At 38.3% G+C, this 13,952-nt stretch overlaps 1 protein-coding gene across 5 annotated transcripts in view; it reads right to left on the bottom strand.

Annotated features, from left to right (window-relative positions):
- The window catches only part of MTBP (MDM2 binding protein), a 65,920-nt gene that overhangs the window by 16,441 nt on the left and 35,527 nt on the right, over positions 1-13,952 (bottom strand). For all 5 annotated transcript variants that reach the window (XM_030553762.1, XM_030553758.1, XM_030553760.1 and 2 more), the window contains exons 15-16: positions 12,493-12,586; positions 10,884-11,039 (exon numbers count right to left, since the gene is read on the bottom strand). In XM_030553762.1, coding sequence (XP_030409622.1) covers positions 10,884-11,039; positions 12,493-12,586 — 250 coding nt within the window. The remainder of the gene's footprint in view (positions 1-10,883; positions 11,040-12,492; positions 12,587-13,952) is intronic.

The following is a 13,952-nucleotide window of genomic DNA, read 5'->3' as shown; positions in this document are numbered from 1 at the left end:
AATGGAAAAGAATTACATTAGGAATTCATGTACATTTATATCTAACCTCTAATGCAGTACTATGGACAGGTAATCTACTGCTACCAATGCACAATCTTCAAGTATGAAACTGATCTGCTGGTATGCAAATTTCAATTGAAAATACAGAAAACTATTAATGACTTGTGAGATACTTCATCAATTAAGAATATGCAATGTGAAAACATTTCACGTTAGTATATTGCACTGTGTTGATATTCACCATTTTTGCCTCACACTAAATAGATCCAACATTTCTGAAAAAATGTTTGACCACGCAAAAAATCAATAAAAATATCTTTTAATATGTTGCCATTTTGTAGCTTTGACCAATCACCACCATATTAACTGTGCTGAAATTAATGTAAATGGTAAAAACTAGTCAGAGTCATGTTTCAGCTCTTTATACCCAATGCTGAATCCATGACGGTGTACTATTATCAACTGAACTGTGAGCCCCATCTGAACTGTGAACTCATGGTGTAGCTCTGCAGCAAGGCTTATGTGCAACGGTGCGATAATTTTTGGAATGTGAATTAGTAATGTTAAATACTACACACTCTGCAACTGAGAGGCACCTTCTTTGAATGTCTTCTGAAGGATGACATGGTTGCTGGCTGAATTATATTTCTCTTCACTTGTTAACCAAAAGGACAAACTCGTGCACCAACTGAAGCACAAAAGTAGCTGACCGCTGTATACTACAATCACTTGGCTTTGGATAATATTCTGAGGCTCTCATTGTGGCTATTTCTGACTGAAGGACTGAACCACTTGTTCATTCGAAAGCTGTTCATCAGGCTCACTCACCAGAGCAACAGCCACAAATCATATGGATGACTTAAGTTCCTTCTTCAGATTACCTTTTTCAGAGGACTCTCATAAATCATCTCCTGAGTGAATATCCAAAGCTATGAAAGAAAGAAGTGGACTAACAACTACTGAAGACAAAATCCACAAGCAAATCCTTGCCTCTGCAATGAAGAGGGATGAATGTTACAGTTCTTACCAGTCATGTCATCAATAATATGACAAACCCATTTGACTCTGAATCACACCCAGAGGTGCTTATCAATGTATCTACTGGACTGCAGGTAACATCAGAGGTACAAAAGTCTCTACTGAAAACAGTAGATGTTGGTGAAGAACAAGCAGAGAGATTTCTGAGTGGTGCAATTGATACTGATGGGACACGTAACTTCTTCAGCCCAGTCAAGAAAATTGGAATCAAAACATTTGCTGACATAGCCAAAAATATAAATCTAGCAAGGGAGGGACAATCACAGCTATCAGTCCAGAAGCTGTTTTCCACAGAGCCCTGTCCTTAGCAAGATCCAGAGATGATGTTTCAATGGCAACTACTCTTAAGACTCCCACAGGATATGTGCCTAAGTCCCTCTTTCTTGCCAAAGGAACAATGAGAAGAACAGATGAAGCTGAAAGCATCCATGAGCTAAAAGCACGCAACAAAGAAACCACGGTCTACATCAGAGATGCCACGGCTGACATACATGGAACATTCCAGAAAGCAGCATGAAGTTACTGACTGTTCTGGAGAGACTAGATATAAAACCTTCTAGCTAGTGAGAGCAGCTGAACAGACAGCTGCTAGAAGTCCTTATCAAGAGATCAGTCTCCTGGTGAGTGAAGGCAGCAGGTAAGAATGAGCCATGGTTCCCTCTCTCCCTAGCACAGCTGAATATGGTTAGCACTGGGAGAAGTGACCATGTTACAGTGAGTTCTTTGTCCAGTGGCTCCCAGTTAGGAGATAGTCTTTTGTCTGTGAGACTTGGCATTTACTCCCAATAAACCCCAGGATTTCCCCCAAACCAGAGAGGAAATGGGGTAGTGAGGACAGTAAAAGAGCATAAACCTAGGGCAGGCAGGATAATGGATAGGGGAAAGGGAGCCTATACTGGAGGAAATGGATATGATACTTAAAATATGGGTCCCTCTAAAATTTACTCCACTCTACTCCTGTGTGTTTAAATCCCTCTCCTCTAGTATGCAAGACTACAGTGGGATGGCCTGTCTCTCAAAACATTAAAATTAAATCCTTGCAAGCTAAGGCAGACTGGAAGAAAGCCTGATACCCATAGTCAATGTGAAATTTTAAATCACTTTCCAAGAAGCACTGTCTAGCCTTTTATGTATCTGTTTTGCACAGCAGAACACACAAGTGGAAATGTCAAACATTTACATGATCTGAAAAATTTAGTTCATGGTACATCAAACTATCAAACCTATCAACATTCTAGGATCTGATACTTGTGTACACGAGAACATAATTAGATACCCAATTAGTGTACGTTTACTATAGTACAATCATTTTCTATGCAGTCAGTTATAATGCTACATGACAAACATTTGTAATATGTTTCAGTGAATTAGTATTCCAAGTAGAGCATGCTACCGTAATAACAGAGGTCATTATAAAACAAACAGGAATATACATGAATGCTAAGATTCCAAGTTTATATCCAAGAGAGCTTAGTAAATTTTTTTTTTTTAAGAAAAATAGTTCAAAGAATATTTTAACCAATAGCTGATCGCTACATAACTGTTTCACAATTTAATATAACAAAACTGCGTGAAAATTTTCAACTGTAAGCTCTTTAAGGCTCAACCCACTTGTTCCTATGAATTTGTACACTGTTCAGCACAATGATCCCATTCCTGATTGGATCCTTTGAGTGCTATGGTAAAATAAACACTAAAAACAACAGTGAAGTCTTTAAACATTGTAGAAATATTGGTAAGCCTACACCTGATTCTGTATATATAATCAGGATACAGATCATCAAGTCATCACAGTGGAGAGAGCTTTCTAGATGACATGAAACCTGCACACGCCTTGTGAGATTAATTACTTTTAATCTTAAGAGCTGCTTTACGGGCAACACAATTTTCTATAGCTATTTATAGTTTTATTCACACAATATAGAGGGATGTAGTTATTAAATTCAACAGACTGAACAAATGTTTATTCCTCCTAAGAGAGGTACAAAAATCTACATTAATATGAGAGTTTTGGTAGATGTTTATTTAGATCTAAACTATTTGTATATTCTAAAAGCAAGTGACTCGAATCACAATGCCCTGGTATCACAGAGCTGACTCTATGCATACACAGTAATCTCCTGTATGTGCCAAGATAGCAAAGAGAATTAGGAGGGGAAGACCACCAGGGTACAAGGGGAAGAGGTATACCGCAGAGGTGACTGGGAGAAATACAGCAGGCTAATGAACAGGAAGAGAGAAGGATGCAGTCATGGACCAGTGAAGAGCAGATGTAGAGGCAACATATCTGTATGGCATTACTTTTGTATGGTGCTGTTCTGTGCATGTATCCTTCATCTCCATGCTGCTCCATATCATCTAGAGCGAAACAGTGCTACACTTTAAATTCAAAAGTAGGGAGTTTAAAAGAAAAAAGTATGATGGAATTATTAAAGTTTATAGGAAAACATCGCTGTTAAATTTTAATGAAGTAGTTTGTGGTTTTTACAGGCTATTTCTGTTTTGGAAACCTACCGGTAAAAGAGCAAGCAAAACCTAAAAGAACAGGAATCCTATTTATTTTTAAAGGGAGTTTCAAAGTGCTCTTTTATGCTAATATGGTTTAAATAAATACTCTGTTTACCACAGAGGACCTCTGCTGCTTCTTTGTGTTTGTGTTTGATAAGAGTTTAATCAGCAACAGCTCCATGGGGCACTCTTTCTACCTACTAGTAGCATGGATTGCTGGAGCTCCTGTGCCATAAGATAATGTTTAGTTGTGACTAGTGATGCACAAACACAGTTACAGCTGCTACTCCCTCCTCCCCCTTTTTTTAATTAACAAAAGCAAACAAATTAAATTGTATTTTAATAGCAGTGGGGAAATATACAGTCTGAAGAGTGCCAAATGTAAATAAAAAGTATGCTCCTGTTGTCCTTATGGGGGCATGACTCCCACTGAATTCAATGGAGGTTTTGAGTGCTCTTGTTCAGGGCAATTATGATTCATATAAAAAGGCAGAGTTATATACTGCATAACGAAAATGTAAAATACGTGCATCATTCCTGTTCTTGCATTCTTCTTCAATACATACAGCAAGATTAATCCAAATTTAAACTGGAAAAGAATAGAGCAATTGATTACATGGAAAAGCAAATATAGAAAGTCTTCGAGCCAGTTTTGAAAATTTAGCAACTTCAGTCAAGTACCTAAATGAGCTCTTTTTTGAAAATGTGGTCCTGCACACTATCCTAATATTATTTTGCTGTGTAAACAATTGCTGTAGTTGTCACAATATAAAACAGGTAAAATGTTTAACTGAAATCAGTAATGTTTCAGAATGATCATAGTTTATCTGTAATAAGAAACAGACAGCTATGACAGAGATTCATCCCTACATTATCTTAAAAGAAAAGGAAGTTATGCACTGGAAATAAAAGGCTGCCCTGGCCATACTGTAGTTCTTTCACTCGCTTTCATATGTTGAACTTACTTTTTTTTAAAATGGTAACGGTAATTAGCCATTATACATAAATTATTTTTTCCTTATATTCTCTTTTGTCAGTGCAAACGCTCCTATACGTTTCTCTTCTTTCAATGCCTCTATGAACTCACTATTATTTCTTCATGGTTACTTTCAATCTGAGCAATGTTCTTTCAGAAATTAGGTGATTAGAAATGAATAAAACAGTTCAAATTGGGTCTTAAATCTTTAACTTATGTCCGAATGTCTGATGATTTTTACTTCTCATCTCAACCTATACACTTCACAGCAGTTGGATTATCTCCATGGATTATATTCAGTATCACCTAAGTATTTTCCTGAGCTTTATGTTTTTATGTTCTCAACCTGAGAGTACTATTAAGTTTATAGATGGCTTTACAATGAACTACATAAAAGTTACTTATCCCAGAGGCAAGAAGTTGCTTCCTCCCCAATCTGACACATTTTACTGAAGAGCATTAAGTATTCAGTAATACCAACTTCATTTGTCATTGAGTTTCATTGTCTTGTCTCTCAGTGGCCCTTGCAGTCTTTCCTGCATGCTTGTACAGAAGCATATGTTGTTTATCATTACTTTCCTTCATATTTAACTTTCAAGGTTTGGGGTTTTTTTTAAGCCTGTAAATAGAAATTTTTCAATATTAAATTATCCCTGAATTTCATCATCTAGCCCCATAGCAGGAATAAAATATCCAACAAGGACACACAACCTGTGTACACGCATTAAGTTTTCACTGCAAACTGGCACCAGAATTCTATATTCATGTCCTGAAGGACATCTCGCTGCAATAATCAATCAGGAATCTTGAGAGGAAGCAAAGCTTAGAAGATAGGAATTACTTTGCAATTTTCTGCACCACACACAACTATAAATCCACCTTTGAGCCGGTTCATCTGCCTAGCACAGAGTCCCAAAGCCAGAGGGCATCTGAGGAGGAAAACGTTTCCTCAATTGGAAAGTCAGCAAGCCCTATACACACACAAAATACATATAGGTGGAAAAAAGCCTTTCATGATCAATGCTGTGTATATTGCAATGCCATTCAATAAGAAACACAGAAATTTTTTAAATTTAAATCTAGATGGGAGAAGATCTTGTTTTTTATTTATATATATATATATATAAAAAATATAAAACAAGTATAAAATAGTAGAACTAAATAAAATAGTAGAACTCAAAAAAACAAATGTAACTGGAATCTACATATTAATCCATATTTTATATATATATATATATATATATATATAAATAAAATATGGATTAATATGTAGATTCCAGTTACATTTGTTTTTTTGAGTTCTACTATTTGCACACCCATGGTTGCCCACACTGATCCACTCCATACCTCCCATCTGTCTCATTTTTTCCTAATACAGGAAAGAATGCAAATATTGGATAAGTTCATGGAGGCAATGGGTCCCTGTGGACAGGGCACAGGACAGGGAGACAGGAAATACGGGTTCTATTCTTGGCTCACCCATTAACTTTGCTCTCTGACCGTGAGCAACTCACCACCTCTCCCTAAATCAATTCATCATCTAAGATGACACTTACCTACTTTGCATGCACTCAGACCTATGGATGAGCAGCATTTTGTAAGTGCTAGCTATAACAGGAGGACTGGGTAAACTTCAAACCATTTCTGCCACTTCCATTTCCTGCATGAGGTTTTGCAGCACTGTGCTCCATGAGAGAGAGAGAAGTTTAGTGATTAGAGCTAGAACTGGTCAGTAATTTTCCAATTAACTGTTCTTTTGTTGGAAAAATACCAATTTGTCAAAACCAAAACAGTTTACAGAGAGGGTCAGTTGTCACGAGTCAAAAAAGTTTTGCCATTTTCAAAATGAAAAGTTGTGTTTGTTGTTCCATTATCTCCATTTTACAGATAAGGTATTGATGACAGAATAGAGGAGAAAGAAAAGAAGGGGGGAAAACAAGGAGGGGAACAAAAAAAAAATAAGACATGAGAAAACTAAAGAGGAAGAAAAATCTAAGCTAAAAATACCTGCATGTTAAATATGTACCTATTAGGGTTTTTTCTTAAAGCTAGAATGTGCTGCATGGTGGAGACTTGATAGTTTTAGTAAAGCAAGAGCACAGAACTGCCTGGTCAGCTAGTCAAATTCAGTCCTTATTGGTGGTGGCAAAAACTCATTACCATCAGATGGCTAGTCATCAGTGAATGAGAAACAAGGCCATTCAGTGCAGCTCTTAGCAGGCAAAAGCCTGATCCAACTCCTCAGAGTCACCAGACTTCTACTCACTTCAATGGATCAGTTCAGCCCCCACTGTCCAAAACTTTAAACAACATTTACAATTGCCACCTTTGTTGATCATCTTAGCAGAGAAGCACATGCTGCTGCTCAACCAGATCAAGACTCAAGCACGCTGGCATAGTGATGCAAGAAAGCTTGGTGCAGACAGAGATTCTCAATCAATATTGCATATTTCATATTTTAAACAAATTGAGGGTGATGGAGGAGGGTGCTTCAGAAAATCTCCACTGCTGTGCCTCCACACTCACTCTCTCTGGGACTGAATGGGATGGGGATATTCAGTATATGCCATTATCAGATCTTTCATCCTTCTGGCCAAAAAACTTAGCCAGTCCTGCTCTAGTATCTTACACCTCCTGCATTTGTTTTGCACTTCCCAGTTACACAAATTATTTTGTAATGCTCTAAGATTTTCTAGTTACAGTAAAAGCACTTCAAGATGTAAAGTTTCATCACAACCCTTTGGATTCTACAACTTACTACTACAAGTGAGTTAGAGCAAAATCTCTTCAAATTCAGGGTTTATTAAACTGTGATTCAAAGCAAACCATTCAAGTGAATCAAAATACTGCAGGGCTATAAAGCAACTCTGGAGGTTTTTTCAAAATTGGCGATTAAAAGAACTCTTGTAATGAACAAATTATTCACATCTCTCTCACACACTTAATTGGAATGACGCAGTTTTTTTGTAATTTAGCCAAGATCCTGGAGACATCTGCATTGATTAACTAAAAACTTTGTAAAAGTCTCTCCTTGTTATGGCTAGTCTTCATTTTAAATTGTCTACCACTAGTGTGCAATCAGCACATCTTTAAATTATTTTCTGAATATAGCAGTTCTAAAACTGCTTTTCCAGCAGTTTACCCCAATGCTTCAAAACACACTGCTTTCATAAACAATTTCCGGCCATATCTTTGGGAGACCTTACTGACCCCCCCATTTCGGGTCCATTGTGTTAAATAAATGGGTTATGTATTATTATTGGTCAGGATTGAATGTAACCTCTATCAAGGGAGGCGGCGGGGATGGGGTGGGGGTGGGGGAGAGATGTGACAGATGGGGATTCAAAAGACTATACTGAACAATGTGCAAGACAAGAACAGACTCCTGGAACAAAAATGTGTTAGGTGGTTTTCCTGAGAAATATCTAGTGAGAAGCAAATGCAAATTCCCTACCTCTGATTATGTAAACCAGCCTTTGGAAGCTATGCCCTGAGGAGTGAGCTACTGTCTGCTGGTCACCTGTTACATGAGGACAAGATCAAAGACCCAAGCTATATAAAGGAAAAAAGACTATTTATTTCATTGAGTGACCCCCTAGTTCTTGTGTTACATGAAAGGCTAATGACACTTCCATATTCACTTTCTCTACACCATTCATGATTTTATAGACCTCCATCATATCCCCCCACCCCCTTAGTCATCCCTTTTCTAAACTGAACACTCCCAGTCTTTTTAATCTCTCCTCATCCTAATCATTTTCGCTGCCATCTTTGCACCTTTTCCAATTCTAATACATCTTTTTTGTGATGGGGAGAGCAGAACTGCATGCAGTATTCAAGGTGTGGGCACATCATGCATTTATATAGTGGCATTATGATATTTTCTGTCTTATTATGTATCGCTTTCCTAATGATTCCTAACATACTGTTAGCTTTTTTGACTATTGTTGCACATTGAGCAGAAGTTTTCAGAAAACTATCCATGATGACGCCAAGATCTTTTCTGAGTGGTAACAGCTAATTTAGACCCCACCATTCTCTATGTATAGTTGGGATTCTTTTTTCCAATGTGCATTACTTTGCACTTGTCAGCATCAAATTTCATCTGCAATCTTGTCATCCAGCCGGCCAGTTTAGTGAGATCCCTTTGTAACTCTTCAGTCAGCGGTGGACTTAGCTATCTTGAGTCATTGTATATCATCTGTACATTTTGCTACCCTACTATTCATCACTTTTTACAGTTCATTTATGAATACACTGAATAACACAGGTGCCAGTACAGCTCCTTGGGGGACCATCCATTGTGAAAATTGACCATTTATTCCTACCCTTTGTTTCCTGTCTTTTAACCAGTTACTGATCTATGAGAGAACCTTTCCTCTTGTCCCATGATTGCTTACTTAGTCAGAGAAAAAAAAGAGTCAAAGCGAACCCCTCCTGGTCCCAGTCGATGAGAAGGATGGAGTGCACAAAGCACAAACATGTGCTTTTACACGCTCTGGTATGGGGCAGAAGGAACACTGCCATTGGTCTCCTCTTTTTGGGGCCCTTCTCCACCATTCTCCTAGCCCATTATCTGACACTGGGCAGGGGAGGGGTTGCTGTCATAACTTCCAGAGAGGAGACAAAGTGCCTCTTCGAGCCCTTCACCCTTTTTTTAGGGTATCCAATATGTCCAAATTAGACCAAATGCTATCCAAATGACTAATTAACAAAAGTTCTCTCTCACATATTAGATGCTGGATTTTACAGCTCTGTCAGTAGCCAGGGCTGATGAGATTGGGGGGGGGAAGCTGGTGCAAATTACCAGGGCTTGGCGGTCCGGAAGGGGGCCCAGGGCCTAGCTTTGTTGGCCCTGTTTAGCCAGTGCACCCTTGCTGGGGGGCCCAGAAATTTTTTTCACTGGGGCCCGAACCCACTCTCGGCAGCCCCGCCAGTAGCTACAGGAGGCAGAATAAAACTAATGGGGTCTTCGGAAGGTGGGGGCTACTCCCTCATCAGCCCTCCAGTCAGATCTGATTCTGCCCCCTATAGCTACAGACAGCTGACAACTCACACTGAGGATCTGTGGAAGTCTCTCAGAGAGAATTAATGTTTACAAATGCACTTAAAATACATGAAGTGCCATTTAAATCAGTCTTGCAAAATTCTACTTGCCCATTCTTTTGGGGAAAGTAATTTTTTTGGACATGAGTAAATATTTTTTTCTTTACCATCAATCATTATGGTACAGAGAGGACACGTCGATTTTTGTACTTGAGCTGGTACATTCTTAGGACAATTCTGCAGTGATAATGATGCAAGCGGTCATCAGTATCCTTTTGTGAGCTGAATTGTGTTGAAAATTGTGTTTAAAAGGAAGTGAGGGATGGGAACACAAAGTAACTCCATTTAATATACAACACCACGTTCCATGGAGAAAATAGGTTTAATTATCAAGCTCCAATTTTGATCTGACCTCTCCACTCATTGTCTCCCTCACTCCAGACTTGATTTTTATCAAACACTGGTTTCCAATCACCACTTTGGCTCTTCTTCACCAATACCCAGTTGCCTCCCACTCTTGTCTTGTCATTTGTTCTGCACCAAATCTGATGATCCACCCATACTAGATCCTTTATAATCTTGCCCTTACTTACATTTTTGCCCTCATGTGCCCCCCTTGATGTGCCTCCTGCCCTATCACGGTCCATTAGGCAGCCAGCTCCAGCGATCAGGGGCTGCCTAGGACTCAGGAGAATTGGGTTCTAATCCTGACTTTGCCACTGGCCTGCTGTGTGACCATAGGCAGGTCACTTCACTTCTCTGTGCCTTTGCTTCCCTATCTGTAAACTTGGCAGGATTTTTTCCCTTTTCCTTCGTAAAGTGCTTTGGAGTCTATGTAAGATGAGAGCTTTATAAGAGCTAAGTATTATCTTGTATGGTTCCCATCATTATCGTCTCCACAAGCTTTTCACCTTGCTCCCCCCTTTCTCTCCTCCATCCATGCTATCATGCTGTCCCCTACAAATGGTACAGTCTCCTTGTTCCTATCCACCAAGTGCTCTCTGTCAGATGCTAGAAAACGTATGGCTCTCCCCATCCGCAGGGGATAAGATTTAAAACCCCTCATACTTTCAACTACAATGGAAAAGCTACTTAGGTTAATCATTGGTGCTTATTTGGGACAACTCTGACATATTCAAAGCCTATTCTCCATCATCACCAACAATATAAATCATCATTTACACAACTGTGAGCAGCAAAACCGAGCACGAGATTCTGAGGGCCAAATTCATTCCCAGCAATGGAGTCATTAGCTGTGCCTGCTTACATCAGTCCTGAATTTTGCCCTCAGGTTTTGTGCATTCTAAGGCCTTACCTCTTTTGAATTTGTAATGGCTGAAGATCCCCAATAGGTAACCCCTCTGGAGTGAAATATTTCAGTAGCTCTTTAGCATCCAGCAATGTCAGTGATTCCCTCTGATCATCTTTATGGCCCAGTAATTGCTCAGAGGAATGCGCCAACATTGAAACTCTGGGGGAAAACACAAACAAACAAACAAACAATAAAGTAAATCTCTCCTGCCAAGAGTAATTGTTAGTTTGGAGCAATTAAAAATGGTTTATCTCCAGTGTAATACTACTGGAACTAGCATTTCAAAATATTTATTGAAAAGCTCATAATAAAATGGTTTCAATGTCAAGGCTCTACCAGTCTTCTCAATATAAATTATTATCATCAAGATTTTACAGCTCAGCTGATAAATTTAACCCTGGGATGGAAAGCTGACATTCAGATTCCCAAGCCTGTGGGCAAATTTTATATATTTGAAGATTAAATTAATTCTCATGAAAGAGAGATTTATAGCATAGTTAAAGGTAAGAACTAAAGGGAAAGTATTGTACAACCTTCCCCTCATAATTCTTTCAATGCTCCTAATTCAAGGACAGCAAACTGTCTCCTCTTCTAATACTGAAAACCTTTGCCATGCTGCCTTAGGAAGAGTAAAACTCACCAATGGGGAACAAGATAAAATAAATTTATTTCACCTAGGACTTGTGTGATATTCACTGAATCTAAGAGATAGAAAGGTCCTTGAGATTCCTGTCAAAAGCTATGGTTAGCAGAAAAATAATCTTATCTGTTTTGAGAGGCAAGGACAGTATTTTGAAAAGGCACAAGAAAGCATAGCTCTAAGTTGAGGTTGCAAGTGAGACATTCCTCCCAACACTCTGATGTAGGCCATGCCACCCTGGGACTTTGTAAATTGAAAGAAAAAAGCAACCCATGATAATTCATTTGGAAAACTGATTGTAAGCTCATTCAGTAAAATGTTAAAGATCCACAACAGAACAAAGACCGAGAAAAAGCAATTGGGAGTTAGGGTGAAATGAAATAAATTATAAGAATAAGTTAAATACCTAATCACATGTGGCTGTAAAAGACCCAAAGGAGCAGCATTTCAACCCGAGCCTAAATAATGAACATTTTCCAAACCTCTCTTAATTCTCTTATGCTTTTAAAATGTTATGACCCTGACCTTAAATGAAGCAACACGAAAAGATTAATGGTGCGTCTATATTGGGACATAGTGGCAAAAACTGCTCCACTGTGTTTACATTACAGCTTGTGCCACTTGTTGCGCAAATTTGACCCCTTTATGCACCAGTTCTTAGTGTGGCTATGGCCTTTATCTTTTACCCACTCAATTGTGCCTACTGGAACTTCACAAATTTAGAACTGTGCTCTATCAAAAGGCTGCATAATGCTCACTCAAATACTGAAACACTTCCGCAATACCTTTTCAAAATGGCAGAGGACCAGGGACCCAGTTTCAACCTTACATAAAATTTCCCTTCTCTCTTCATTTCTGCAGGACTCTTAAACATATTTTATGAGATTTACAAAACCTCTGTCAGCATTCACAGATCTTATAGAACGATCTTTAATGTCATCTGTTTAGAAAATACACAGTATTTATAATTACCTCATTTTTTGTTTAATTTTTTCAAAATTTTCCAAATTCTGAAGAACACTTCTTTCTGGCCACTCCAAAGGATTGGGTGCTATTAATTCAGGTTCTAAGAGGGGAAAAAATAAAACAGAGTTAGATTAATATAGAGCTATTACTGTTAAGAGCCAGGTTTATTAGTACTAATAGGAGGATACTCAAACTGTGGCTCTAGAGCCCCTTGGCAAGTCTTTAAGGCACCAAAAGAGGGTTGCATGGAATACATGGCTCTAACTGAATATATATCCATGTGCTCTGCTTTTTGGAAGGAAATACAGAGCCATTCACAGTAGCACACTCCACATTGCCAGGCACATCTAGGGCAGCAGGAAGAGTACTGAGGAAATGAACCAGTCATGAAGATTCTTCCCAGTGATAAAGCAAGCAAGCAAGAAAGAGCACACAGTAGTAAATTCAGTCCCAAAATAATCCTGGTGCAACATCCTGACACTGTGATATTTTCATCATGCTGCAGCAATACACATTGAGTTGTAATGAGGAAAGGTTATGGTGCAGACATGGTAATATAGTGTTTGGATATCACATGGCAATCATATTGGAGATCTCTGACTCCACTGAATTATATCAGATTAAAATTAATATGGCGCAAAGACAGAACAATTTTATAATATCTACAAAGAAGGTATTACCTAAATATATGATGCTGGCAACATTACTTGATAAATAATTCAAAAAGGGAACATCTTGTTCAGTTTTATACTGGCTAGGGAATCCTGCACATTTGTGTGTGATGTGTTTAGTGGTTGCTTCTAGAGAAGTCTCCACACATACAAAAAAATTCACAGTCCCTATCTGCATGTGTTAAAATCATCACAAGAAGATAATGTACTGTATTCAGCATATACTGCTGTGGGCCTAAATAATTGCTGCTAGCAGACAATTTTCTGACTGAAGAGATATGTGTTAGGTATACCACAGGTAAATAGCAGCTGTGAACATGGGAAAGCTTTTTGTTATAACTTGATATGATATGGTAGGTGCTGGGTCTTCCATAGAATAATCTTGCTATTCTAGTACTATGCCCACTAATCCCAGATGTATGCACTTATTCTTCCATGGGAATTAAACAGATGAATTAATGGGGTAAAAATATTTTTAAAAGGCTACTTGGAGAGAATACCACCTTAATTCTTCAATGAAAGTGTGGAAAAAAAACAAAAAAAAAGGTGATATATTAAAAAATGTACTACTTCTCACATATGAATGGTTTTGTAGTGAAGCTGGACAAGAATCTTAAGAATATAAGATGTACATTCATTCAATGAAGAGCTCTCAGTATCATACAGAAATCATAATATCATTGTCAGCAATACCCAAAAAGATGTAAATAGTCTAAAGTGAGAACAATTGCTATATGAATGTACAAATGCAAATATTATGGATTTCCCACTTTTCTCTCTCTCTGGATTAATTCC

The sequence above is a fragment of the Gopherus evgoodei genome, chromosome 2, assembly GCF_007399415.2.
Source record: "Gopherus evgoodei ecotype Sinaloan lineage chromosome 2, rGopEvg1_v1.p, whole genome shotgun sequence".
Lineage (NCBI taxonomy): Eukaryota > Metazoa > Chordata > Testudines > Testudinidae > Gopherus > Gopherus evgoodei.
The sequence above is the reverse complement of the archived record's forward strand: the minus strand, read 5'-3'. Positions and strand labels throughout refer to the sequence as shown.